This window comes from Parambassis ranga, chromosome 1 (assembly GCF_900634625.1).
Source record: "Parambassis ranga chromosome 1, fParRan2.1, whole genome shotgun sequence".
Taxonomy (NCBI): Eukaryota; Metazoa; Chordata; class Actinopteri; family Ambassidae; genus Parambassis; species Parambassis ranga.
In genome coordinates, this window is record NC_041022.1 from 19,250,012 (window position 1) to 19,276,759 (window position 26,748).

Below are 26,748 nucleotides of genomic sequence, written 5' to 3' on the forward strand. Positions count from 1 at the left end.
TTTCCGCCAATGATCTAAATCTAAACATGGAGGTTTGGGTGATGGCCATTGTTTAAAGCTTGTTTAAGCCTAATATTCTAATACCACTGCATAAAGAGAATGATTTTCTGAGAGTGGTGTGGAGTAACTTCATTTGCCAGCGCAGAGCCCTAAAAAGCACCCATGCAGGTTTAAAGTTTAGGTCTTCATTTTGATGCAAGTTCAGCTGGAGATATGTTTGTTTTTAATGTAATAATGGTTATTTCAAATACCATGTGACTGTTAGGAGTACTGGTTGTGCACATGAATATGTGGTGAAATATGCAAATGACCAGTAGGGGGTAATGTAGACGTGTGAGACAACCTACACTACATTTGTGTGGGAATGACCCATAACTGCTGCTCAATGAAATACATTCTAAGATGGTGGAAACCTACAGATGGAAAGAGTTCATGCATGTGGAAAATGTTAAAAAGGGATTTCTTTAGTAAGGGATTAATCCAGACCGTGCACACAGGTGCACACAAGTTTTATTACATCATTTCACACATTTAGATCACAGAAACCAACGTCCCTCACATACACACACAAACACACTCTTGCATATGGGTTAATGCAATAGCACACAGACTCATACACATACAAGTCTATGCATCTCCTCTGCAGGTTAATCAGCAGTAGTCAGAATAATCCTCCTCGACATAGTTTGATGGAAACAGCCCCACCTGGAAACACAGGAGCAGTGCAGGTAAGTCACAAGGCTTCAGATTAGTTTTAAATAAATGTGCAAATGTTTATATATTCTCACCCGGCCATACACCTCTCCTTTCCACCAGCCACTGTGGCCCTTCTTGGAGAGGATCTTGATGGTGTCTCCTTCCCGCAGTGAGAGCTCTGAGCGGTCCTTGGCTGAGTAGTCATAGCGGGCTCTCGCTACACCAAAGCTCTTCACACTGCCCCCTGTGAGACAGAGCCCGCATTGCAGCACAGAAGAGCTTAAAGGAATAAGTTTCTTATTCCAAAGAGTATGTCAAGGAGATTGTCATCTGTGATTGTCTATCTGTGTTAATGTTTAGCATACACCGTAGACTGGGAATGACAATGTTGGTCAAACATTGGACCAGACCAAGCTGTCCGCTTCGACACATTTCCCTTTATGCAAAGCTAAGTAACCCTCTGCTGGCTGTAGCATAAAGGCATGACCCCCACTTAACTCCCTTTGAAAAATAAATGTGTATTTTTCCAAAAAAATGCTGAACTAATCCTTTAACATCATCATCATTATAAATCAGTGGCAGAAGTGATGGAGATCCTCTGTACCTGGTGTGGAGTTCGGTGTGTTGTAGGACGAGTCGCTCTGCTCTGGTTGCTTGTAAGGCGTATGCAGCGTGGTGTCCACGTCCTTAAAGTACTCCTTCAAGGAGTTCTGCTGATAAAACTGAATCATCTCCTACACAGGACGGCAGCAGGACGAGAAAGAGACAGTGAGAAACTTGTGATGAGAGCATTTTTGTGAAATTTCCCAGCTTTGGATGAATGAAGTAGTAGTAATGAAGTAGACAGAAGTGAAAATCATGTCACTAATCCCTGACTTTTGCTGTCACCTTTTGTTGTGAAGGTGAAACTTACCACTAGACCCCTGAATGCTTTTTTTTCATTGATGCGGTACAGGCCTTCTACAGAGGTGATCTTAATGTGTCTGATGTCCATGTTGAACCTGAGAGAAAGAGAAGAAAGACCATCAATATTAAACAGTTAGCTCAGTGTTCGGCAAAAAGGAGAAATAATTACTTTTTCACTTCTGCAAAGATTACTGGATGGTTTATGTCGAGGATTATTAGACAGAATTTGCAACAGTCCTTTATTACTAAAGACTATTTTCTATAGGAAGTGATACTAATACAGCTCAAGTTCTGATCATCATTTAAAACAGAACAAAATGCCTCAGGCATGCTGGGAAAAACTTTTAAAATGCTTCTCCAAGCAAGATGAAGTTAGCTTCAAAATCAACCAGTGCTTTAACTGGTAGTCTGATGTTTTCTCACTTGATGCTGATAGCAAACTCTCCTCCGTCCTTCTGCCGCACGAGAAACGTTCCATCAGATCTGGGCATCAGGAGATTTTTGGCTGCCATGCGGTCCATGTTTCCTGCAAACCTAGAACCAGAACCAAAAATCGTATTTTTCTTTGCTTCGAGTGGAAGATGTGCAGAATGTAAACAGGTTTCATGGTGACAATTGGATTTATAATGCTACAAGCTACCAAAAGGTGGCGCCAAATCAGATTTACTGCATGTTGCTTTCACAACATGAGTAGTTGTCAGTATCCGGTTCTGTTTTTGTGGCTATTAACTAGTGCAGTTTCTGTGTCAGCACTCCAGTGTTACCCTGTCAGTGTTTGCAGAGTTGTGCATTACAAGAAGAAATCAGACCACATGTTAGCTGTGTGAAATGATTCAACAAGTTCCTGTTAATACTCACCAGCTGAAGCCAGACAAGTCCTGGGTTTGCTTCTAAGAAAAGGGTAGAAATCATACAGAGGTTAAATTTAATATTCTGTGAAAATCTGTGGTCAGTCACACAGCTGCTGAAAGCTAAGCAAACTGTGGGTGGTGGTGCTACTCACAGAGACGTAGGGCTGCACTTTTTGGCAGGGAAACCAGCCCATTTGGCCAGCAGTTAGATTTCTCCCCTAAGTAACACACAAAATGACAGGAGCACCAAAATGTTATGATAGACATAAAAAACAACAAACATCTGTGGTAATTCATGCATATAAATGTCAAAAAATGTGAAATAAGGATTTGCTAAAAACTGCCCCATGTGGAAGCATCATAATCTTGTACCTAAAGTTGGGTGGCATAATCACTAACAGATGAAGCAGCTAAGTGGAATTGAGCAATTTAATTTCAAATCAAAACTGTTCAGATGAATCAGGACTGCAGACAGACAGCAGTGCAGGTTTGGCATGAGGGAGGAAGTGGAAGGTGCAGAGAGGAAAATGACAAAAGAGACTGAAAAAGACAAAGCATTTCACACCTACACAGTAACCACAGGAAACGAGGCTTGAAAAATCAACAGCAAACGTATGACCCCCCCAACCCTGAGCTTTCTTTCTGCTCTGCTTGTTTTTGGCCTTACCTCCCACCAGGGCAGGTCAGGATCGGCCCGGGTCAGCTCAATGATGTCACCTTTGGAGAGATGAAGTGGTTGGCCAAAGCCTACAGGGGGCGGTGGTAAGCCATAATACTCCTGAGACACCTCCATCTTTGGATATCCTGAGAGAACCGAGGGAATCAACAAAGGAGTCATGTTTAGGAGACGGTCACAAAGTGTTATTTAACAGCTTGTTTGGGAGAATGAATCTCAATCTATTACCAATGCTGGAATGTCCGGACGACCTCTGTGTTTTATTCTGGAGGAACAAAAGAGCAAATGTCATCTATTGACGACTGATATATTTGTGGACAAAAAAGCTGCAGGTCAGCACCGGCTGAATGGACAGGCTCGCCTTCCTGCAGTCATCCTTCCTTGGTCTAAAGGTCTTATCACCAAAGGAGGTCTTTTCTCTGGGACCACAATCTTATCAGTCACTATGCCTCATACACTATTCCTGCCTGTGTAATATAACGACAATGAAAGAAGCCTCACCTTCTTCGTAGTGACATATGTTTCTGTAAATTGAACACAAACAGTCAGTAAAGGAAGTGATTATTGCTCCGCATACACATGGACATATATGTAGATATATACAGACCTGAGTTTCGTCCACAGCCTGGGACTCTGCCTAAACACTCTTTGTGTGCTGCCATTTTACAGCGAGTGCAGCGATAGCCCTGAAAAAATATCCCTCTGCAGACAAGAGATGGAGAGAGAGGTTTGATCAGAGAGTTCACCTCTGAGCTGGGAGAAAGATCACATGACACAAAGTACCTTAACAACATTGAGCAAGCCTTGCAGGAAGTGGTGTCCTCAAAGCAGTGCATCTGGAAATCATGGTTATTTGCTGTGGAGTTCTCAGGACACATATTTGACCTGCACAGTGCAGCCGGATGACAAAGTCAACAAATTATGGGATGTCTGTCCTCCATGGTTACACAAAACCGTCCCAACAATCTAACTTAAATGTTGATGTCATATGTTACAGAAGCAAATATGGTCAAAATGTTCAAATCTTTAATTTAAAGCTCTTTGTGATTTTGTATTTCAGTGTAACTCACAGAGCCATCTCAAACTGTTCAAGCCATTTCTTCTTCAGTTCTCTGGTTTTGAAGAATAAGTCGTACCCGCACCTCCCGTAGCAGTCCAGCATGAGGAAGAAGTAGGACCACTGTTCAGAAAAACACACTGTTAGTTGCACAGATGCCTCACAGGTGATCTGCTGTGCTAACCGGTGCTCACAGACAGACTGTAAGACCTTTTTGTTGTCCTTCTCTCCTATGGATTCATCTCGTATCTGGTAGTGCTGTAGTTCAATGATCTCCTTTAGCTCAAATGTTTCTCCACTCTTCTTCTTACAAATAAACACAGCCTTATCGAAGAGAAAGGCATACCTGACAAACAGCCAAACACATGGTCAAAAGGCAGAATGCAACACGCAATTGATACACATGGAGACACACAAAACAACACACACCTGTCCTGTTTGGACCTTTTCTCTGAGCTGCAGATCTTCAGCTCCCCGTCAATCTTGGGGCGACCATAGAGAGCTAGAGACTGAGTCTGAAGTGCAGAGAAGAAGAGCCAAGATGACCAGAGAGAAAAAGAAACAGCCAAAGATGGAAAGTAAAAACTGTGACCTCACCATGTTTTCTATGGACAGCTGGAAGGCTGTGATTTGTCTGATGATCTCATTGTCTCTCTTCACCTCATTCACACACTGTGCCAGGTCCTGGGCGCACACACACACACAGATAAACACACACCAAAGGTTTAAACATCTATTATGAATCTGCGACCCAGATTAACAAAGCACACGCATATGTGCGCACACACCCACACACTTACTCTCATAGCATCAAGAGCTGTTCGGAGGTTTTCCTTATCTGTTGGGTCAGTGGTGTGTTTTACCAGTTCCTGCACACACAAGCAAGATCACATCTCAGCTGCTGAGTGAAAGTGACCAGAACATAAAAATACAATAATGTAACTCAAGGTAACCTGCACACCTGTAACAGGAGGTGATATTTGAGGACTCTCTGCATAGGGACCATGAGTAGATCTCTGAGTGAAAAACGGCCGCTGTTGGCTCTCTTCGAACACTCCTGAGGGAGAAGGAAATAAACATCTGCAGTAAACCTCAGATGTGTTAGGAGTAAGGCAGACGTCCTGCCAGTTCCTGTGGCCAAAATGCATTAAAAAAAAAATCACATATAGAAAAAAAGAAACCTCAAAACACTCAGAACCTCAAACTGAAGACAATATGTAATATATTTACCTATTCTATATTATCAAGTTAGAACAAGGAAGTTGCTGGTCTGATGTTGGGCACATTAAGAAGCACTAATATATACCTTAAATATTATTATACACATTCATAAAATTAGTTATCAGGGATGTTTTTGATGAGACACACACAAACAAAATATACTTTATTAATCCCTTAAAAAAGGTCCCCCGAATTTCCCTGAGGGGAAATAATTTTAATAATAATAATAATAATAAAGTAAATTCTATTCTAAACACATGCCTTCCTTGAGGTTAAAGTCAGAGATAAAGGACAAGCTTAGCTAATCTCTGGATTAAGCATCTTTATTTAGTATCCAAAGTATAATCACCAAAATCCATCTTTACAGAGCATTAATGTCTGTATCAAATTTCATAGTGCAAAAGACAGGGAGCATGAGTATGTACTATCAAATGAGGCCAATAAAAGCTCATATTTCTCTGTGTGTGTATCATCCTCACCTCCAGTTTCATCCTGATATCCTCCCTCATATTTGAAAGCTTGTCCAGATGTTTTGTTGCTGCTTCCACCTGACTACAGTAACGGCCATACAGTAACAATCTGAGGAACGATACAGTAAATATTACTTAACTCGTGCTTGTAGTTTCAATGTGATCTGAAAGAAGTGTTAATGTGAGTTTCCTACTTCTCCTTGTAGCTCATAAACACCTGGTGGAGATTCTTGGCTCCGTGACATAGGATGGAGTTCCGAACTTCTTCCAACAAATTATGATGGGTCTCAACCAATTCCTACAAACACACACACACACACACACAGAAACATGTGAACAAGTGAACAGGAACCTGTGTCCGCAACATGTGTGCGGCTTCTTTTGTACCTCTGTGTTGATGAAGATACTTTCGATGTCTTGAGGCTGCACAAACTTCTGAAGAGGCTTCATAAAGTGCTGCATTAAAGAAGAAATAAAGATGTGAGCTCATCACTGTCTGCTTGTTCGTGTGTATCTGCTTATGAGTAATAACCATGTGTAACTGCGTGCATCGAGAGTCGTTGTGTTCACACCTGTAATATAGAATCCAGTGTATCGGTGTATTTCTCTTCAGTCTGTCTGATCTCCTGCAGGCAGCACTCTCGCTTGTCCACACCAGTTTTCTGCTGCTGCACAGACACACAGAATGTCAAACGAGTCCACACAGTCCCCTGCCGGGCTTTTCATTTATTATTTATGTTGGCTATTAAGGACACTAACTATTTGTAGCACTTTTTGTTCTGGTGCATCTAAAAAGCGATGACACAGTTTTTGCATTCATCTCACAAATAAAACAGGACACAGTGTTACAGCAGCCGTCCAAGTGAAGCAAAATGATTTGAGTAGGATAAAAATATCAATGAGTCAATTTAATTAAATCTAATCAATCATAACTTTCATTTCAATGAAGAGCAGGGACTGTTTAAAATAACATGCTCAGCAGAAGCAGCAGTCATTGTGGTTGTAATGATGGGCTTCCTTTTTTGTTTGCGGTACAGTGTTCCATGTAAATCACTCACAGTTTCAGGCTGTTCCTCTGTCTTCATCAAGTCTTCATAGATCTCATCTCCTTCATTCTCCCCATCCTCCACACAGTCGTATAATTCGTCATCCTCGTCCACTGTGTCACTGACATACATGACACACAGATAAAACACGTATCGTCACAATCTTTATATCTCACTAATATGGAGAGAATATGGAGCGCTATCGTAGGCATTAAAAAATGTTTATTATTTCTGATTCAGCTGAACAATTACAATATTGTATAAAAATAAAAGCAGTTATCTTACAATCAAAATGTCGTTTTAGTCTTACATTAAGCAAAAGATTCAAGCATGGGGTGTTTCTGCTCTTCCAGCTTTTAAAGTTATTTTAAAAGATTAATGTTTGCACAAGTGAACTCGATTTCTGAGAGGGAGAATCATTTTTGGGATGTGGTCTCAAGACCACACTGTAGCTTGTTTAACCCTGGTTTGCCCTCTACACCTGCTGTAGACAGATCACATGATATTTTACAGACACATTCAAAAATGAGGAAAAACAACAGCTATCTTTGCCAATAAACTAAAGCAGTAAAGGTATGGGTCTACCTTTTGTCCAATTGCGTGTGCATCCATTATTAAAGCCTTTCTCTGAGGAGAGATAACTGTTTGAAATGTAAAGTCTCCTCATTCTTATTTTGTTCACGTACATAATAAAACTAAAATGTCATTGCTAAAAATACACAATAATATTAGAGACTGCAGGTCAAGTATGTGCAAGAGCAGACTAAAGGGAACTATTTTATAATTTTTCTCACAAGAAAAAAAAATCAGGAAACTAGATTTCCCTCCCCTCTAGATTATAACTTCCACATTACTGAGAAAAAGGCTTACTCTATCTGGTCTGACAAGCCGCTGTAGATCTCATCATCAGGAGCGCATCCTTCCAAAGGAAACGGCCTGAAGGAGTGAGAGTGTGTGTGTGAAGGTAAGGGTGATAAAATGAGGGTAAACAGTTACACTAAATGTTGAGCAGAGGTCTACTTACTGAAGTCCCCTCTGTACAGCGATGGATGAATGAGACAAGATGGACAACGTGTCTATGACCTGTTACACAGACAGACACACACAGCAGTGAAGCGTGTACACATGGTAGAAAAACACTGAATGACCTGTTTTCATCTTATTCTGTTAGACAGAGGTGACATGATGAGTGATCTCTGACAACAACCAGTGTCATGAGAAATGTGAGCAAACACACTAGGAACTGTGAAAAAATGATCTGCATGAACTGATTGTTCTCTCTGATTAAGCTGACATGTATCAGCCCACATAAAATATATATATTTACTATAACTAATGGCAGTAACTCAGCATTGTCTCCTCTCTTTTTGACATTTTATGACACTTATAGATGTACATGTCCAAATAAAGAGTGTATTTCTCTGTCAGTGCTGCTCAGCGTTCATGTCTGATTTCTGCTTTCATTCATGACAGAAAAAGAGGAGCTGTAGAAGTGAAAGTCTGTTTGTGAAACATCTGAATGGACTAAATTACATTCCACTGTCATCGTCAATGCTGAAGTCTTCAAGAAAACCTTAAACATTTGATTTCTGGCAAGACTTAGATTAAAAAAATCAAACCCATTTTCATGTCTGTGTGTGTTAAATATGAATGAAAAAGACAAGCTGTTTCTCCACTAATATACAGGACTAGGTCAAGTATTAGCTAAAACTATTATCAGCATGTGTTGCAGAGATATCACCCGAAGTTAGCATGCTAATCAGCTATAGGATTAAAACCTTGGAGTGTGAAGCCAATTCGTTACACTAAAAAGCAAAGTAAGTCTAGGTTTCCCTCAGTGAAATAAGACCAGCTCACAGTTTGCATGTCCTGGATGGGGTTTGGTCTGTGGTTATAGTACAGGTCAATGATACATTTGGTTGTGGTCCCAATAAAAGTAACATGTGTGCGATGCTTTAAAGTCACAAGATTCCCACAGACCTTGCACACAATAATCTAAAAGCCAACAGACAAATATCACTGGACTATAGCTGAACAGCTTTTTCTTCTTTAAGCTGTTAAAAATCTTCTCAGCATAAACAGCTACAACAGCAGGATTTTTTTTTTTGCAATTATTCACTTTCCTACTTTAATAATGTAAACGCAGAAGTTAATGCATTCTACTCAAGTGAATCTAAATACACTAAAAATAAAGTTATTTTGTACAACACCCCGCCTGTGTGGCTGTATATACTGTTCTGGGTGACTGACTGGAAGCAGCAAAGTGAAACGAGAAGCTCAGTAACAGTAACACACGGTCAACCAAATAAAAAAGTAGATGTATGCTGTAAAAGGACCCCACTGTTAGGGATCCACATGCACACATGCGTGCATGACTCATTGTGTTCTTAAACGTACTGTTTCCTCTTACTCAAAGTCAAAGACAAGTTTGGTTCAATTCTCCTCTTGTTGTCACAAATTCGCAGCATTGCACAGAAAGTGAAAGATAGCAGCGAAGTACTGAACTGAGGCATCTCACACTCTTCAAATTAAACATTCACCAAGTTACTTCCTGTAAGCGCTGTGGGTGTCTGCAAGCTGCAGTGAGGTGGGGTGAGTGCATGATGTATGGTTTCTGCAGGTCATACATGCATTGTATTAAACTAGTATGACATATTATAGATAGAACAGAACTAGGTAACCATCAGAAACATCATAGCCCAGCTGGGCTGTGATGCTGGAAATCCATGGAAATGTGCACTTTAAAAAACTATTATCAGCTGTTTTAAATGGTGCTCATACCAGATTCTCTGTGTTATTTAGATATCTTTAATTTACTGCAGTGTTGATGAAGTTACCTTTGCAAAGTCTCTAACGTCAAACAGGTCAAAGGCTTCAAACAGTTCACTCTTTTTCAGATGAAACTTCTCCTGACAGGCTCCCAGGAATGTCCGGATATTCTTCAAGCACAGGAACTAACAAAAACAAACAGTTCAAACGTTACTTTACTTTGCTGCGTAACTTTGTAGTTAGATAAATTAAATGATACCCATCAATATAAATTTGCCTCGGAGGGCTGTGCTCCCTATAACACCATCTTTCTCTTCACTTTTGACCCTGACCTGCACTTATTCAGTCCACTGCTGCAATGTGCATGGATATTAATACAATAATTGTTTTAAATTATGACCATTAGAGTGACTTAATAAATATGTAAGACAGACACACTGAACACAAAAAGGCAGCGACGGGCAGCACACGATTACAGTTAAACACAATAAGTTGTAAATATTGTTCAATATCCTAAAGATAATGCTAAAAGAAGGAACTGGATGACTGAGCGTGAAAGTAAAGTGAAGTAAAATGTGACTAAAAAAAAGAAGCCCCGCACAGCGCAGCGACATGGTGGTCAGACAAACGCTGCTTTACATAACTTCCTGAGCCAGCAGCTCTTTGTTTCTCTATCTGCTTCTCCCTCTCTGTTCAATTCAGCAAAATTTCCTGGTATTATTATATATACTTACAGTGTTACCAAACAATACAGGAAGTCCAAAATGACCTTATTGAAACACATTAATCGTGTATTTTAGTGTTTCTGGAACACATGGAAATATATCAGGCCAACTATGAACACAACACTAACCCAATATTGGTCAGGACTTTACAGTTGTAATACTGAGGGGCACTTTTGTTGGTATTTAAATTCTCTTAATTCTGTACAGCAGAAAAGGTGCTGATTCAGGTCATTTAAAGTGAAATTTAAATGTGTTTTTAGTCGGCTCATGCACCGCTGGAATAACGCTTCCATGTTTAGGTTTATTTTAGGTAATTGTATTCATTGCAGCATTGCATTTTCTGTCTCTCTCTCTCTCACAGCCTGTTAGTCTGTTCAGCAGCACGAAATGAGGAACTCTAATTTGAGAAAAAGGGAAATGTTCAGTTCTGACTGATACTGCTGCAAACTTCACTGCTCTCTCCACAAATCACACACTTACATTGTGTATTCAGCAATGTTAAGCCAGTGTAGAAACCCCTATTTTGTAAGAGTAACGGGGAAGATCCTCTTGTAATTTGTCAACAGGTGTGTGTGGGTGTAAACGTCAGAGTGGACTCTTCTATTAATCAGCGGAAGTTTCTTAACCCATCTTGACCTCACAGGATTTCCCAGAGTTTCACACACACACACACGCACACACACACACACACACACACACGCACACACGTGTTTCAGGCACACGGTCAGTTCAATCAGACGTGATACGACTCATCCCCGGAGAAGTTTAGACCACACTCACGTGCTCTTTCTTCGTCATACTCTAGATCTCCCAGTGGCTTTGTTTCATGCGTTCTTCTAATTCTCACTGTCCCCTAAAATACAGCTCATCTTGTTCTTACATAAATAACTCGTCAGTTGCTACTCTTAGCTTAACTCGTATCATAATGTGTGACAACAGGGAAGGAACGCTAGCCTAATAAATTATCTCATGCCAGTTCACAATGGCCACATTATTTATGTATGTCACATCTGGATCCTTTACCAAACTGTACAGACATTTCATTTTTTGTGTCAAACAAAAGCAAGAGTGACTTAATATTGTTTTTAATATAATTTAAAAATAATTATTATTATTTTAAAGCTATGAAAATGGTTTTACAGATTCCAACAGAAGAAGCTGAACAAGGAAAAACCTTATTAGCTAAATAACTATTGACTGAGACTTTTTATGGTTCAATAATAAACAAAAGGCTTGTTTGCTATATTCATCTCTCATAGTGCTTTCTAGTTGCTTCTTTTTCTTCTTATTCTACTTCATCATCATGATCATCACTGTCCCTTCCACTCTCTACTGGCTCCCGGATGCGGACAGATATAGATTAGAGTATTTTCTTATCAGATGGCCTCTGGGCTTCATTCAGGCATGCTGGTCACTATGGAAATGGCCTATGAAAATACAGTAGGAAAAGATTCATGTGTGTGTGTGTATCTTACTTGGGACATCTGTGGGCGCAGGTTGATCTCTCTCAGGTTGACAGCCTGAGGCAGCAGGTTGTTAAGCAACTGGCAGAGCAGCACACCATCTCTCAGAGCCTGAGCCAGGTCACACACCTGTCACAGCACACACATGCACACACCATTAGACTGAGGAACTGACACAGGGTGTGTACTCATTCATGCAAGGTGTGTAAGTGTCAGCTGATTTACCTGTGCACCTCCCCAGGTAACCCGATGGTTCTCTGGAAGGACTCTACAGTCGATCAACCATATCGCACACTGCCGCCACAACTCCATCTTTCTTTTTCAAGTCAATAGGCTACTTTTTTAATCTTCAACAGAAAACACAGGCACAGCAGTGACCATCAATCAACCTGAGCTCAAATCTGAGGAAAATCACTCACACCTATAGCCAACACTGAATATTCACCCTACAAACATCCTCACAGTAAAATACTGAAACAGACATTCAGTACAAAAAAAGGCTGTATCAGAACATTTTGTTTTTTAACTGCATATCAATGCAGGTTGAGTGTGACAAACAGCTCTTACCTTCAGTGGCGTCTCCTGCAGTTTTACGTCTTCTTTGTCGATGTTCACCTCCCTGTCTTCCTTTCATTATCTCATATTCAGACTTCGGCGCTCTTGCTCTGCCTTTCTTCCGTGGTGGGTGTTCTGCAGAGCTGCACTGTGTTGAAGGCTTTTAAGTTCATCCCGCAACTTCCTTTTTCCTCTGACGCACCCTCACATACACACATACTGTACACACACACACACACACAGCCATGCATACACGCAAAGCTGCTACTGCTGCTACAAGCTGATAAAAAGCGTGTGACTTGCATGTGAAATGGTAGGTTTATGTATAGGGGAGCGAGTGTGCATGTGTTTGTGTGTGTTATTATTAAAACAACTCACTAACACATATAATGATAGTCAGGGGAAGAGGTCTGAATAATTAAGATATGTATCAAACCTTGTATTCAAGATTCAAAATTCAAAGATTCAGAAGTGTTTATTGTTACGTAGCTGTCCACACTGAATGCCGTGAAAGATTAAGGTTTATTAGAAAATGGAATCATTTAACAAAATAGGCAAACTGAACATAAACTATGAATAAGTAAGTAAAGCTGTTTACATACATGTTCATGTGTGCTACATTGTTGTGCAAAATTCAGCAGAGAATGAATAATTGTGTAATATTTAGAGGTAACAACAAGATTCCAATGCACACATACAGACACATGTTTAATTTTGCAATTAAGGAAAAACTCCATAGCTGCACAGTCAATCATGAAACAAACATCCTGACAGACATCCAGTAGTGATGTTACACGTCACAATGTGGACACATTTTCCTCACAGCTGAGAGTCAGTGCAATGAAAGCTCTTCATGGCTCCCACCTCACATAGAAACCTTACTTTGTGTCAGTGATATAAGTAATTCCAGCCTTTATGATGGTCATATTCAGGTTCTTACTCACATTTATGTTCTTACTACTTTCTTTGAGTATTATTACATCAACATAATACTCTTACTACAGTTAGAGAAATGTTTTGAGAAATGTTGCAGATAGCACATGCAAAACTACTGACTAATTTAAAAATAAATCTCTCCCAAAATCTTGGCACTGGCATTTTTTATTTATATTTTTTTTGTAAAAAAATGTATGTATTTGTTACATTGAAATTATAATCCTTTCTCACTATTACCCGACTAACTGCTTTTTATATATATATATGTTGCTGTTTTTATACAAGATTTTGATTTTTAAAGGGCCAACTTAAGAACATGTTTTAATGTAAGATTTGCACACAGTTTGATGGCCTTGATCATATATAACAGATCATAATGCAATTCAATTTGTCATGCTTCAAGTATCAAAATTGCAGGAACAACTGAATGTTACTTGTTTCATGCTGCCAGACACATGATGCTGTCTATTATTTGGTATATATATATATATATATATATTTATATACTACTAATATATATAATAATGTACAGTTTCCCTCATGTTGTTGCACTGGTAACGTTTTAAAACCACCAGTTACAGAGCAATGCTGTGTAACCTGTTAAACAGCGGCCAGTGTGGTCACAAATGGAAATGACTGACACACAGTTAAAGTGAAGTGTGAGTAGAGACATGAGTCACAGGACAGAATGTGTGTCATCTATCAACTGAATAACAACACTAGAGTTATCAGCAGCAGCAAATGAGGGGCAGCGGTCTGCCACAGGAGCTGTTGGTCTGGTCCTACACTGCAGGCACTGAATCTGTCCGGTCCACAAAGGAGAAGAAGAAAAAACATCATTGTTGCTCCCCTGCCGATACTCTCGAGACTCTTCAAGAAGCAGAAGGAAAAAGCATTAGCTCCCTCACACTGTTTTAAACTCATCCCCTCCCAACAGAAACCTACCAGGCAGAAGAGCGGCTTCCCTCCTCATGCTATCACCTTCATGATTAGCTGACTAGTATAAAATAATGCTAATTGTTCATTGAAAATTAACAATGTCATGTACATTGCTGTTTATTTTCTATATTGGTTGAGTCAACACCATCTAGAGCCAAACATCTAAAACTGAAACCACAGAGGTTATGAATCATCTGCTGTCATGCAAACAGACCTGCATCAGTAAAATAAAAGCTAGTCTGTGTCAGCTTTTATGTCACCACAAGGTGTCAGTCTTACACACAGCACCAGTGTTTCTGCAGCTACTGTATCCCACACATCATGACAAACAGACAGGTCGGATGACACTCTGCTGTGCACGCATGCTTATCTCTGACCTGACATGTTTACATCTGCCTGGCTTTTTAATCACGTCCCTCTTGTTTTTCCGAGCTCTACCTCTCACGACATGCCTCTACCTGTGCTCTCCTCCTCCTGAGAACTCATGCTAATTCCTGTGCTGTGATTTGCTGTGTCTTGTGGGGTACTGTGTGCCCACTATGGAATCTGATTGGCTTTTTCAGAGGTCCTGCAGGTTTGAGGGGGAGCGGGCTTCCACACAAAGGGAAAGTGAGAGGATGATTTAATGACAGACACAACCAAGAAAACAGCAACTGCAAAGAAAGAAGAAGGAAACAGAGACAGAATGAAATAGAGATTTAACAAGGAGAAAGCAGAACAAAACCAGAGTGCCAGAGTGGATCCTGTAAACAGGTAGGTGTCACGTACTGAAGCTGCTGCAAGGCCAACTATACCAAGACTCTGCTTGTGGGTCTGTTTTGCTTTTACTGATGCCAGCCTGAAACTTTTTGAAAAGGTTTTTCAGGAACTATTATGCACAGAAACATGTAGAAGCATGTGTGTGTGTGTTAGCATGTGTGTTGGTATGTAGTCAGTATCTCTTCTTCCTTTGCTGTTCAGACATGAATAATCGCTCTATCGCCTGGTGGCTGAGACAGATCGGCCTGCCGCAGTACATCAGAACACTAGAGAGTGAATATTATGGTCTAGAGGTATGTAAATGTTCACAATATACACCTGTGTGAACTTGTTGATGTCAACACAGCTTTACAATCCTTAATCCTGCTTCATTCATCTCTCCCTGTTTGTGTGTCTCTGAAGGGATTGATGACTGTGACGGACTTAGAGCTGAGGGATGCAGGGATAGAGGATGCAACACACAGAGAGATCATCCTCTCTCAGCTTTTAAGACATCGACAGAGACTGGACCCACACTCTGGTGACACACACTAACCGCATTCAAGCTCGCATGCACATAATGAGTCAGGTCATAAAAATACATTCTGATTACACAAGTAAAAATGTTTCACCAAAGGCTGCAAACCTACAGTAACTGAGACCAGACCTCCATGTTCAAAGTAACGATGTATCAACTCATGTTTTTACAAACTGGAATTTAAAAAAATGTGTTGATCTAAACACTGACTGAGATTTGAATTTAACTTTTTGTGGGGCTCATTACCACTGGAAGGCTTTTAGTACACTCTGTGATGGCAGACATGTTCATTGGGGTCACTGTAAAGGGTTATAACTTTATAATCTGTGACCTGAGATAATGTGTGTGAGAACAAATCAGTGTAACTGTGTAAATGACTCCTCTGTACGTGACTCCTCCTGTTTAACTGGCAGAGTAACAGGTATCTGTTGAGTGTGACAAGCCGGTTTATCATGTCAAAGCTCATTAAGTTTTATTAGCTTCTTTCTTTTTAATGAATGTTTTAATGAAAGATTCTGAATGTATTAATGAGAAAGGCCTGAATCAAATGTCACAGTTACGTCTGCTCATCCCTCTGACCTTCTCTCTAACCTCCAGATTATCCTGATTAACATGCTGCATCTTGATTTTTTTTCAGTATCATGTTTACCGGACAGTCAAGAGAGTGGTATGGATCATATCCTCTTCCCTGCATGAAAACAAATGTGCATAATTTCTGAGAATGTCAAACCATCCCTTAACAATATTGTTTTGGTGTCAGGTGTGCAGGTCGTTAAGCGCAGGGTAAGCAGAAAGTACTCCCTGGGGTCATCTACGGATCTGGTAAGGCCAGATGTTTACACAGCACACTATTGAATGTTAAATAAATGAATGCAAACAGCAGCACTACAACCAGCATGATTTGAGTCCTTACCATTTCTTACAGGAGAAACCAAAGGATCTGTTTCGTCAGAGTGTTCTTCCACGCCTCCACCGCACTGACAAAAAACACCGCCTGTCTGCCTCCTGCTCGCAGCTCCGCCCCCTGAATGAAGACAACGTTATAGGTCAAGACAGCTGTCAAGACAAACGCAGGTAAGCTGACTCCCCTCCCATCAGTGTGTGTGTGTGTGTGTCAGCGGACAAATGTTACAGTGAACGAGATCTACTTTCTCTATGTAGTGTACTCATGTTGGGCTGATAATTAACCTGACCCTCATAACATGCCTGTCACTTTGTGAGGTAAGGCTGCCAGTAAGTCAACAAAATAAACAAGGCACCACTGAACTTTGATATTTAGATCAAAGATTAAATGACACAGCCCAGTGTGGCATCCATCCTGGCAGCAAATATACAGTTCATGCAAACTACAAAAAGATAGTTGCACTCTATTTCTAATGCAAGAGAAAAAACTATTTTATTTGTGGATATGAAGCCAACGTCAGCAGCAACTTCTTTCAGAAAATGACATAAATTCTAGTTCTAGCAGTTTTTTATAGGCTTCAGGCATTTACTACAAACTAGGCACAGGCCTCCTGTATAACTCCGAGATATATTTATAAGATTGCTGGTCAAAAGTCACTGTGACCTCACCTCCCTTGCCATTCTTGGGATTGCTAAACGCCTTGAAGAAAGCGGGCACCAATGTCCACTTGGACTCAAGGATAAGTACAATTTGCAAGCACAGATCAGTGTGAACTCATCTGTCAGTCCTATGAACACTAGAAGCAATAGTTTCAAATTGTCCACTTCTTCAAGAGGATGAACTAAATACATTTTTCAATTTAAGATCTGTGTGACCTCACATAGCACATTTTTGCCAAAACTGAAGAATTCATATGCATTACAACCAAAGTAGCGTACACGAAGCCTCACTAGAAGAACCTTATATCGGATGTCTTTGCTGCACTTAACACCTAAAGGACCCAGACTGTTGAACCAGACCAACCAGCTGTAACAGGAATTTACAAAGAAGAGGGCATAAGTACTGTAACTGTGAACCTGGAGGCTGTCAAGTACAGGCACATCTCTCAAGTCTCACAGGTTGTTACTAAGCATGTGGGTCTCAATGAAGGAGAGAGTTCCGGTTCTCAGCTCTGATTGGCTGAAAATCAAACCCAGGTGAAATAACTGATAAGCACACCCGACCGCACAACACGTTCGTATTAATGCGCTGCTACAAAATCACAGAAAATGTCCTTGTGAAGAACAAACTTTAAATCAGTGACAATTATCTGAAGCTCACAGACCTGGTGAGCATTATTATCTCTCAGTATGTGGACCAGCTGCAGACAGTAAACAGGCTCCATATGTGCACACACCGCTGTGCAGCTGCCTGCAGCCAGGTGATGTGTCGGTATCCGAGGAATGCTGCACAGATAGCGGTGTTTCAGCACCGGGGCCTGGGGCGGGGAGAAGGGCAGCTCGGAGAACTTGTGGTAACTCGTCCGTAACTGTGCAGACAGGAGAGGAGAGGAGAGGAGAGGGGGACTGGGACTGGGAGTGACCGCAGCAGGAAGACAGGACTCGGTTTAAGGCTACATCTTCCAGCTTTTTGGAGCACAAACCCTAAAACATGTCCGAGACGACTGAGCTGTAAATCGGACCGACAGGTAGGGCGGACCGACGGCCGCTGCCACTTTGTAGAAACGGAGAGTTTAACAAAGGTGTTCAGTGTGTCAGTCATGTGTGTGGGATGGTGTTTGACTGAAACAAACTTTTCAAGGCTGTTAACTTGTCGCTCAGACTACGAAGCTGTTCAAAAGTCGTTAGTTTATTAGCTTCCAGCCCAAAACAGTCGACAGTGGCTTCGTTTACTCTGTAAACCTACCTGTAGCTTTGCCAGAGCTGGCAAACAAACAGGTAGTTCGCTAGCTCTAGCGAACTACCTGTTGCACAATCTGGGGGCGCTGTCATCTGTTTTTCCTCTAAGAAGGCTGGAGGTTCAAATCTAAACTTATTGCGACCCATAACCCTGAAGTGTCACCTTACACAGCTGAGCACTGACCGGGAGGCGACGCGGAATAAAATAGTTTAAAACTTTTGGGCTCAGGTTGCATTTCACAACAGCGGCTCTCCGGCACGTCGCACAGGTGTTTGTCTGAGCCAACGCCCCTCAAACAGGATGTGGAGCCTCATGACAAAATCTTTAAACCATCACTGATGTGGATGTGAGTGTGTCTGTCAGTGTGTGCTGCTGCTGTTGTTAAGATACAACATAACAGCGAAGACTACCTGTGTGTAAGAAAAGATTTATTTCAATTTCAATTATGAATCTTCCCCTTTGTCATTGTTTATACTTTATTGGGCTAAATTACTTTAGTGGCAGGACATTTAAATCTAATATTAATGGGTGCATATTAAGAAATAATTTATTTATCTATCTGTCGATTATTTTAAATATGCTTTACTGTCACAGATATGTACAGAGAGGAGGATTCTGGTAAAGGTGGCGGCTGAGGAGAAGGTCTGATCATACCAGGTCTAGGTCCTGAATGTAGGCAAAGCAAAGAACCGATAAAAGCAGACTGGTGTATTATTGGCAGTGAAGGCTAGCCTCACTAAGGATGTCCCATCGTAGTGTGACTACTTTAAATGTACATGTCAGTGTTCTGGGAAATGATGTTCAAAGTCAACGAAATAAATAATCTCCTCTGGCAGCATGTTATTATTTAAGTTTATTCATGCTTTGATAACCATTAGGTTGAACCTAAACACGCAGTTAAAAGGGTGATGAGAAGCAGACGCCTGAAGGATTTATTTAATTAGAAGAATGGAAATGCTCTTGTTGAAGTTAATAGTTGTGTCCATGGTCACAAGAGAGTAAACAAGGAGCTCTCACATCACTTTCAGTACACCCCTCCAGCTATCCCTGAACACATGATTTGTTCCACATTGTTTACTAATGTTCACACAGAGAGAGACACAGATATAGATTTTCTAGATTGGGTAGTTGTTAATACTAAATGTTGTCTGCTGCCATTCTACCACTGCCTGTTGTAAGCTCCCTCTTCAATTATGTGGGCCTTGTGTTTGCAGAGGCAGGAAGGTGGACGCTTGGGGAGGAAGGAAGGCAGGCTATTAAAAGTCTGTCAGTTTTTCTGGTGTTAATGACAGACCCAGACCTTGAGTTTCCATCCTTGAACTGATTGTGTTGAGGAGGAATAAAAACATGGCACCATCATCTGTGGCTCTCTGGGATTTGGCAGGGTAGCTCCAAATCACCTCTCTGCTCTTGTTTTTCAGCAAGAGGAGGAGTGTCAGTGCATACCTCAGCCAGCTGAAGGTAAGAGGTTAAGAAAACGGCCTCTCTGCCTCCCACTGCCTCTCTCTAGCTGCCTCTGTTCTCTACACATTGTTCTCCACATTTAAAGTGTGACTGAAAAACTCGCAGAGTGACTAGTCGGACTGCTGCGTGTTGTAGGTGTTCGGTGGCCGGAAGGAGATGGACTCATTGAAAAAAGAGTTGGAGGAGGAGCTGAAGCTTAGCACTGAGGACCTGAGGAGCCACGCGTGGTACCACGGGCCATTAAGCAGAGAGGTGAACATCCATCCATGCTGTTCTGTCTCAGAATATTTTGAAATGATTCAGGCTTGTTTGGGGAGACTGCTGTTCCTGAGGTTACCAGACAGCCAGTGACAACTCGGTGTTAATCAGTCTCCTGAAATTTTATTTCATTAGTTGCTGTTTTCCCTTCATTTCCATACACATACACACACCACCATATGCTAAGCAAGCTGCTTTTTTGACCCCTAGCTAAAACTAATGTGATTTGATTTATGAATCCCTTATAATGGTCCTTTTGGAGGGTGCAGTCTATGGTGCTGTATTGTGGTATTATTTGGCTAATTCCATTTATATCTATGAACATAGTCTAATTAACAGGACCACTTCTCTGTATAATGCAGCACGTTTCAGCCGCACAGCCCACATCTCTATAACCATTTCAAAAAGTAAGGGGTGGTTCATTAAGTTGATCGCACTATACTCCACCTTAGATAAGTGTACAAATGTGCACCTCACTGTTCAGCTGACCAAGTTAACATGCTGACTTGTCCCCAGGCTGCAGAGTCTCTGTTTGAGAGGGATGGGGACTTCCTGGTCCGGGAGTCCAGCTCCTCCCCTGGTGACTATGTTTTGAGCTGCTTTTGGAAGAACGGACCTATGCACTTTAAAGTCATACGAGTGGTTCTTCGGCCCAAAAAGGTTGGTCTCTTGGAGGTCTGGTCTCTGATGTCTTTGTTCATCTCATCACTGTGGACTCTGGAACATGTTGTTTGGCACTGTTCAGCATTTTACAGACTAAATAATTATTAATAGTAATACTGTAATAATAACCCCTAAATTGATCTGTTATCAAACTAAAAATGAACCACTATCATTAACTATCAGAGAGCTCAATACAGTAAAAATTGTTTTTAAAGGTAGGGTAGGAGATTTTGAAAACTCAGTGAGAGTCAGCCAGATTTTTAAAGTAAACACACGTTCCTTTCTCTGGGAACTCACCCTGAAGCCACACCTCCACTCACATGGACGCACATTACCTGAAGACGAGCTGCGGTCTGTGACTTCGGCCATCATGCACGTACCTCTCTGGTGTGCGCAGAGCAGGAAGAGAGTGACAACCAGCCAATACTCCACCCGGAGGATTGGCTGATGTTTTTAGCGTTTTATAGCTTCCACAGATGATTCATATTCTTCGCTTTAATGCGAATCTGCCAAACTAATCGGTTGCTCTCGGATTGTAAAGAGAAGTTACACTAATTTAACAAAAAGTGCCTCAGCATGAAATCTCCTACCCTACCTTTAAAACTTCCTCTGAAATTTCAAAAAGCTTAAGTATAAATCCATCCTTCTGTTCACTGTTACACGTACTGTCTGTTTCATCATACTGAAAATGCAATTCACTGCTACTATTAAGTGTATGTATCCTGATCATCCTCTGCAAAGCGACAGTAGCCACCTTTCTTGTAGTGGTTAGATATTGTCGGACTATTGCTTTAAATACATTGTGTGTCCCTCCATCTGTGCGACAGGGCTACTCTCGGGAGCTGTTCCAGTTTGAGGAGGATCGCTTTGACAATGTTCCCGCTCTGATCCGATTCTACGTGGGCGGGCGTCGGCCCATCTCTCAGGCTTCTGGCGCAGTGATCTTTCACCCAATCACACGAACCCTTCCTGTGCGTGTCATCACTGAGCGACAGGCCGAGCCCAAAAGCAGCAGCAGCAGCAGAAGTGGAGAAAAAAACAGCGAGCACAGCAAAAGACGCAGCTTCAGCTCCACACATGCTGACACGCTGCAGGTCATCAACCCACTGCTAAGGTGGGAGCAAGTGTAACGCAGTGAACATGTATAGTACTGCATGTAGGCTAACTGATGAAGTTAAACCAACTCCCAAATGTTATTGTCTGTTTGGCAGGAGTGGAAGTCAGCCTGCTAACTTGGAGAATGTGGGTCGGAGGCCTTCACTTCAGTCTGCACAATCTGACAGCAATTTACGACCTGGTACTGAATCACACAGCTGTGGCCTGTGCTGTATGAGCTGGCTCTGGCTGGCTAAGTAATAACCCTGACCAGTTTATCATGTATGTATCAATATGGCGTTTCTCTTTTCTTCCTCCAGCTGTTCCACAGAACACTCAGTCAGAGGACACTGGCCCTGCCCCCATCTCCCCAGTGTTTCGAACAGGCAGTGAACCCCTGCTGAGCCCACGACCATGTAACACACGGCCCCCCAATCCAGGTAACAGGCAAAGAAGATCACATCCTTTCACCTACAACATACTTATCCTCTGACCTCCGCTGTCTGTGTCTGCAGGTGGTGGTGCAACTCTGAGAGGCTCAGACGGGCAGCTGCACCCCAGAGCTCCACCTAAACCTCTCAGGGTCTCTACTGTTTTCCCCAACGCTACGCCCCCCCCACCCACAGACCCAGACGTAGATCCTTCCTCTTTATACGATGAGCTGGTCATCCAGGTAAAAGTTGTCACTGCTCATCTTTCTGTCACCGCTCTGTCTTTGGGGAAAAAGTAAAGTTTGATCCACTTTTTGTCTTGTTCAGGTGCCACAGTGTCGGCGGAAGGGCCATGTGGACAGATTGCGTGCAGAGGAGAAGTGGCAGAGCCGGGCTCGCCTCACAGAGACTTCCTTTGGATTTTTGGAGGCTCAGAAGAAGGAAGCATCATCACAGCTGTCGTTTCACAAAGAGTTCCAAAGGAAGGCGGCAGAGGAAGTGGAGGACTGGCATTTTGAACGGCCACATGTTTGTATACAAAGCTGTTGGTTTTAACTCAGTATATATACATTTTTTTCATTTAAATATGGCTCTAAGGTCATATCCAGAATGAACTTGAATTCTGTTTAGATAGAATCTGCATCTATTCTCACGTTCTAACCTGGGTTAAATGACTGACTACCTGAGTGTCTTGCCACCAGGTGTCAGGCTAATATTGTGTGTAACCGTTTTAAAAGTAGTCTGTTGTATATACAGTGTATTTTTAGTATTATCATCAGATATAATTGTCTCTTATAATGAGAATATTCACTGATTAGGTGCACTGCACAGATGCTGTAGGTGTCTAAAGATTCTCACGTCGAGGTCATATTGTTTCAAATAGCTGTAACAAAACTGGACTTGTTTGACTGATCTTTTTAAGAATTAGCATGTGAATGGAGGTGAAACTTCAGTGGAGAGAGACACTGAGAGCCCACTCTGACGTCCTCAGTATAAACACCTGAGTCAGAGCTATTGAAGCTCCTTGGCGGATTTGTGAACTGTCTTCTGCTGCATCTTGTAACATAACAGCACAGTGAAAGTTGTGCACTCATATTTTTCTGACTCTTTGGCAGATGAAGTCAGGGTCATGTTTTCAGTTGGATCACTTTGAGTCATTGCTGTTGCCGGAGAACAACAGACCTCTGGAGCCCAGCGTCCTGCTGTCAATCAAAGAGCTCTTCAACCGCACTGATGCTAACACCATCGCTCTGCACATGCTCAGTGTAGATTGCCAGGTAGTACTAGGACGTGTTATTGACCTACTTGAATTTAAAAGTATTTTAAATGCTAAATTGAAATTTAATGACTGTTTATATTTATTTGATACAGAACCAAGCAATTTCAGTAAACCTAACCCAGCAGCAGAGTAACAGCTGAACTCGATGTAAGACCCACTCGATTTAACATTGTTGTGGTTCTGCAGGTAGCACGCGTTGTTGGAGTGACTGATGAGCAGAAGAGGATTATGGGAGTTGGCACAGGGTTAGAGCTTGTGACTCTGCCACATGGACATCAGTTACGGCAGGATTTATTAGAAAGGTATGTGCAGCTTTACTCACTTCATACTGGGACAGAGATGGACGTTGTATTGGATCGGATTCTATGGATGGGCCATTAGTTGCATGTTAAACTGTCCCTCGTTCACTCTTCTCTAATCCATTAACCTTTTGTTTAATAGGCATCATCTGATATCTCTGGGAGTTGCAGTGGACATCCTGGGCTGCACAGGAACTGTGAGCCAGAGAGCAACCGTGTTACACAAACTAATCTTATTGGCTCAGGCCCTGAAAGAACACACCCACAACCTCTATTCTTTCTCAGCAGTGATGAAGGCTCTGGAAATGCCTCAGGTGGAGTACTTATGACAAAGCCACACTGGCAGCATGTAAATACATGCAAAGTAAAAAGTTGTGTCACACATAATGTATATTTGTTCATTCACACATGCAGCTTGTGCGACTGGAGATGACATGGCGAGCTCTGAGGAGGAACCACACACAGAGTGCAGTATTGTTTGAGAAGAAACTCAAACCCTTCATGAACTCCCTGCATGAGGGAGACGGTGAGTGGTGGAGTATCTTAAGACCTTCTGTTACTGTAGGCCTGTTACAGTTATTTTGATTCTGATAGAATAAAACATGTTACTTTTCAAGAGACCACACCCTAGAAGTTTGGACAACAGCTTTCAAAACAGCCCACAGGTTCAACCCCAATACTTATATAGCGGCACCATCGCTCCACGCACACTCGGGGGGAAGAAATGTTCACTCAGACTGAAGGATACATTTGTTTGCTTTGGTGGTCAAAGTTCGCAAAACAGATTATTGGCCATAAGTCAAGTATTCCCTGGCTAATCATGACAAAATGTAACAAATATCTAAAAGGAAGCCAGCCTTTTTACTTCCTCTCCATGATGAACAACCAGTTCCTCCAGTCGTTCACAAGAAGCTTATTAGTTTTGCTGATGTTGAGCTTTAGGTTTGCACCATGCGATGAAGCTCTCATCACATACTCTGTAAGTGAAGACAGAATGAAAGTAATCATACATGTCAAAGTAGTAAACATGACAAAACTACAGCAAGCTGCAGTCCAACTGGTATACACATAATTACTGGGCAGCAATTCTAATTTATACATGTAACAGGACTCAAAAAGGGGAAATCCTGTTCTTCCAGACTGGTTAAAACACACATACAGACATAAGGAACATAAATAAATGGCACCGTGACTCACTTTTGCATACTGTATATATGGCGCTGACTCTACAATAACTGTGCATTTACATGTTTGTCTATAGATTCTGTAATCCAGGGTCCCATAGCCATGCCCCACCTGGTCCCCCTGCTGATGCTGATGGAGGGGGAGGACCCTGTGGAAAACAGCGAGCAAGGATGTCAGGTCCTCTACGACGTTCTCCAATCGGCTCGCAGGACCACTTTGCATGCTCAAGATTATCAGCAGCATGCACACTCTCTGCTCACAGGTAGGCACCTAATTTGATGTATGGGAGATACTATTATAAACACTGGCTGTGGCAGGAAGAAGGAAAGTATATATATACACATTGTGAAACTGAAGTTACATCATGTGTGGTGTCTAAACTGTTAACATACATCTCTCTCTCTGTTTCAACAGGAGGCTGGGAGCCAGTCCCTGAGCTGCTGGAGGCCTTCCGGACAGAGTTTGCCCTGCGGCTGTTCTGGGGTCAGCTCGGGGCAGCAGCCGACAGAAGAGAGCGGTATGAGAAATTTGACAAGATTCTTTGTGTCCTCTCAGATAAACTGGAACCTGTAGAGATCACACCACAGCAGCCTGACCCTTTAAGCTGAGCCCCAGGGCCTGTTGCCCCGAGTGGAAGGTGAAATCAGATCTTCTCCAAAAGAAAGCGTTGATGAAAGAACAATGATGAGCTTCAGACTGTGGCAGCAGAGGAACAGCCCTCTGCCATAAGCTCAAACAATGAGGTGGATTTTTTTTTACTTGTTGACACAAATAACTGTATATATTGGGCATGCCAATGATTTTAACTTGTGTGTGGGCAGACTTTGACTGTGAAAAGTGCTGCTTTGGATCGATTTGCCTTTTCAAGGAACTCTAAAAATTGTTTACAGATGAACTAGAATCTGTTTGCTTTAGAAAATGTACATTTCTGATACTGAGTGTATTATTAGTCCAAACCACTTGTTTGATACTTGAGATTTCAAGGGACCAGCATCATTAAAACAACTTTTAGCCTTAAATCTGGAGCTGGGACCACACTGGAAATGATGTTTTCCTTTCAGCATTTCTGATGCAATAAATAAATGTTTTGTATGGTCAATCTTTTCATGTACTGTAAATAAACAAAGAAGACAACTGTATGTTTCTTTTCACTTTATGATACACGTAAATACTTTTTCTTTAAAAATGGATCATACAATAATACCCCTTAAATGTTGAGAAAACATTTACTAGTGCAGGACAGAGTGGTAAAGAGAGATGAGTTAACCTTATATATGGCTCAGAGAGATTGGGAGAGAGATGATTAAAGACACATTTAGATTTTCAAAGTTTGATCACTCTTGGCAATGACCCTTTAACCAGTCTCAAACCTCTCATTTCCTCTACTTGAAATATGTCTGCTAATCCTTTCTTTGCATCATTTTGCTTGAAAGGGCCATTGAGAGTTCAAGTAAGAATAATCACTAAAACCTTTAGGCATATATGTGGAGGAGGGTGATTCTGACACCCAGAGTCTCAAAATATGAAACAGTTGTCATGTGAAACCAGACAGAGAAACATAAAGAGGAACCAACTGACCATCAGAAGTGAAACTGCTGTAACACTGAGTGCAGTCACTTCAAAAGTCAAAAGAGAAGAAGAGTCTGAGCTAATGCCTGTAGTCCAATCTGATTCATCAGATCTGA

General features: G+C 41.6%; 2 protein-coding genes across 4 annotated transcripts; one reads left to right on the top strand and one right to left on the bottom strand.

Annotated features, from left to right (window-relative positions):
• Positions 1-475: 475 nt before the first annotated feature.
• On the bottom strand, positions 476-16,638 carry vav1 (vav guanine nucleotide exchange factor 1). 3 transcript variants are annotated; one of them, XM_028399952.1, is made up of 30 exons: positions 16,500-16,638; positions 12,448-14,241; positions 12,106-12,227; positions 11,893-12,009; positions 9,761-9,877; positions 7,948-8,006; positions 7,794-7,859; positions 6,936-7,044; positions 6,450-6,542; positions 6,265-6,333; positions 6,072-6,175; positions 5,887-5,986; positions 5,148-5,243; positions 4,987-5,055; positions 4,784-4,870; positions 4,616-4,701; positions 4,397-4,532; positions 4,200-4,309; positions 3,913-4,014; positions 3,737-3,831; positions 3,631-3,653; positions 3,358-3,394; positions 3,121-3,257; positions 2,606-2,671; positions 2,461-2,492; positions 2,026-2,136; positions 1,610-1,697; positions 1,301-1,430; positions 789-940; positions 476-705 (listed from the first exon to the last, which is right to left on the bottom strand). In XM_028399952.1, the coding sequence occupies exons 3-30, from the start codon at positions 12,190-12,192 to the stop codon at positions 652-654; spliced, it is 2,532 nt and encodes an 843-aa protein (XP_028255753.1). In that variant the 5' UTR covers positions 12,193-12,227; positions 12,448-14,241; positions 16,500-16,638; the 3' UTR covers positions 476-651. The 3 variants fall into 3 exon arrangements, with proteins under 3 accessions (XP_028255753.1, XP_028255743.1, XP_028255746.1); XM_028399942.1 differs by having other exon boundaries at positions 6,450-6,545; XM_028399945.1 differs by having other exon boundaries at positions 6,450-6,545; positions 12,448-14,173; positions 16,500-16,635.
• sh2d3a (SH2 domain containing 3A) lies at positions 14,701-26,202 on the top strand. Its single transcript, XM_028399936.1, has 20 exons — positions 14,701-15,063; positions 15,271-15,362; positions 15,472-15,589; positions 16,224-16,253; positions 16,347-16,408; positions 16,512-16,660; positions 19,811-19,850; positions 19,989-20,105; positions 20,628-20,771; positions 21,602-21,888; positions 21,986-22,071; positions 22,190-22,309; positions 22,385-22,542; positions 22,628-22,828; positions 23,416-23,577; positions 23,766-23,881; positions 24,021-24,192; positions 24,293-24,404; positions 25,140-25,325; positions 25,478-26,202. Exons 2-20 carry the CDS (start codon positions 15,273-15,275, stop codon positions 25,669-25,671), a joined length of 2,544 nt encoding a protein of 847 aa, XP_028255737.1. The 5' UTR covers positions 14,701-15,063; positions 15,271-15,272; the 3' UTR covers positions 25,672-26,202.
• The last annotated feature ends 546 nt before the right edge of the window (positions 26,203-26,748 follow it).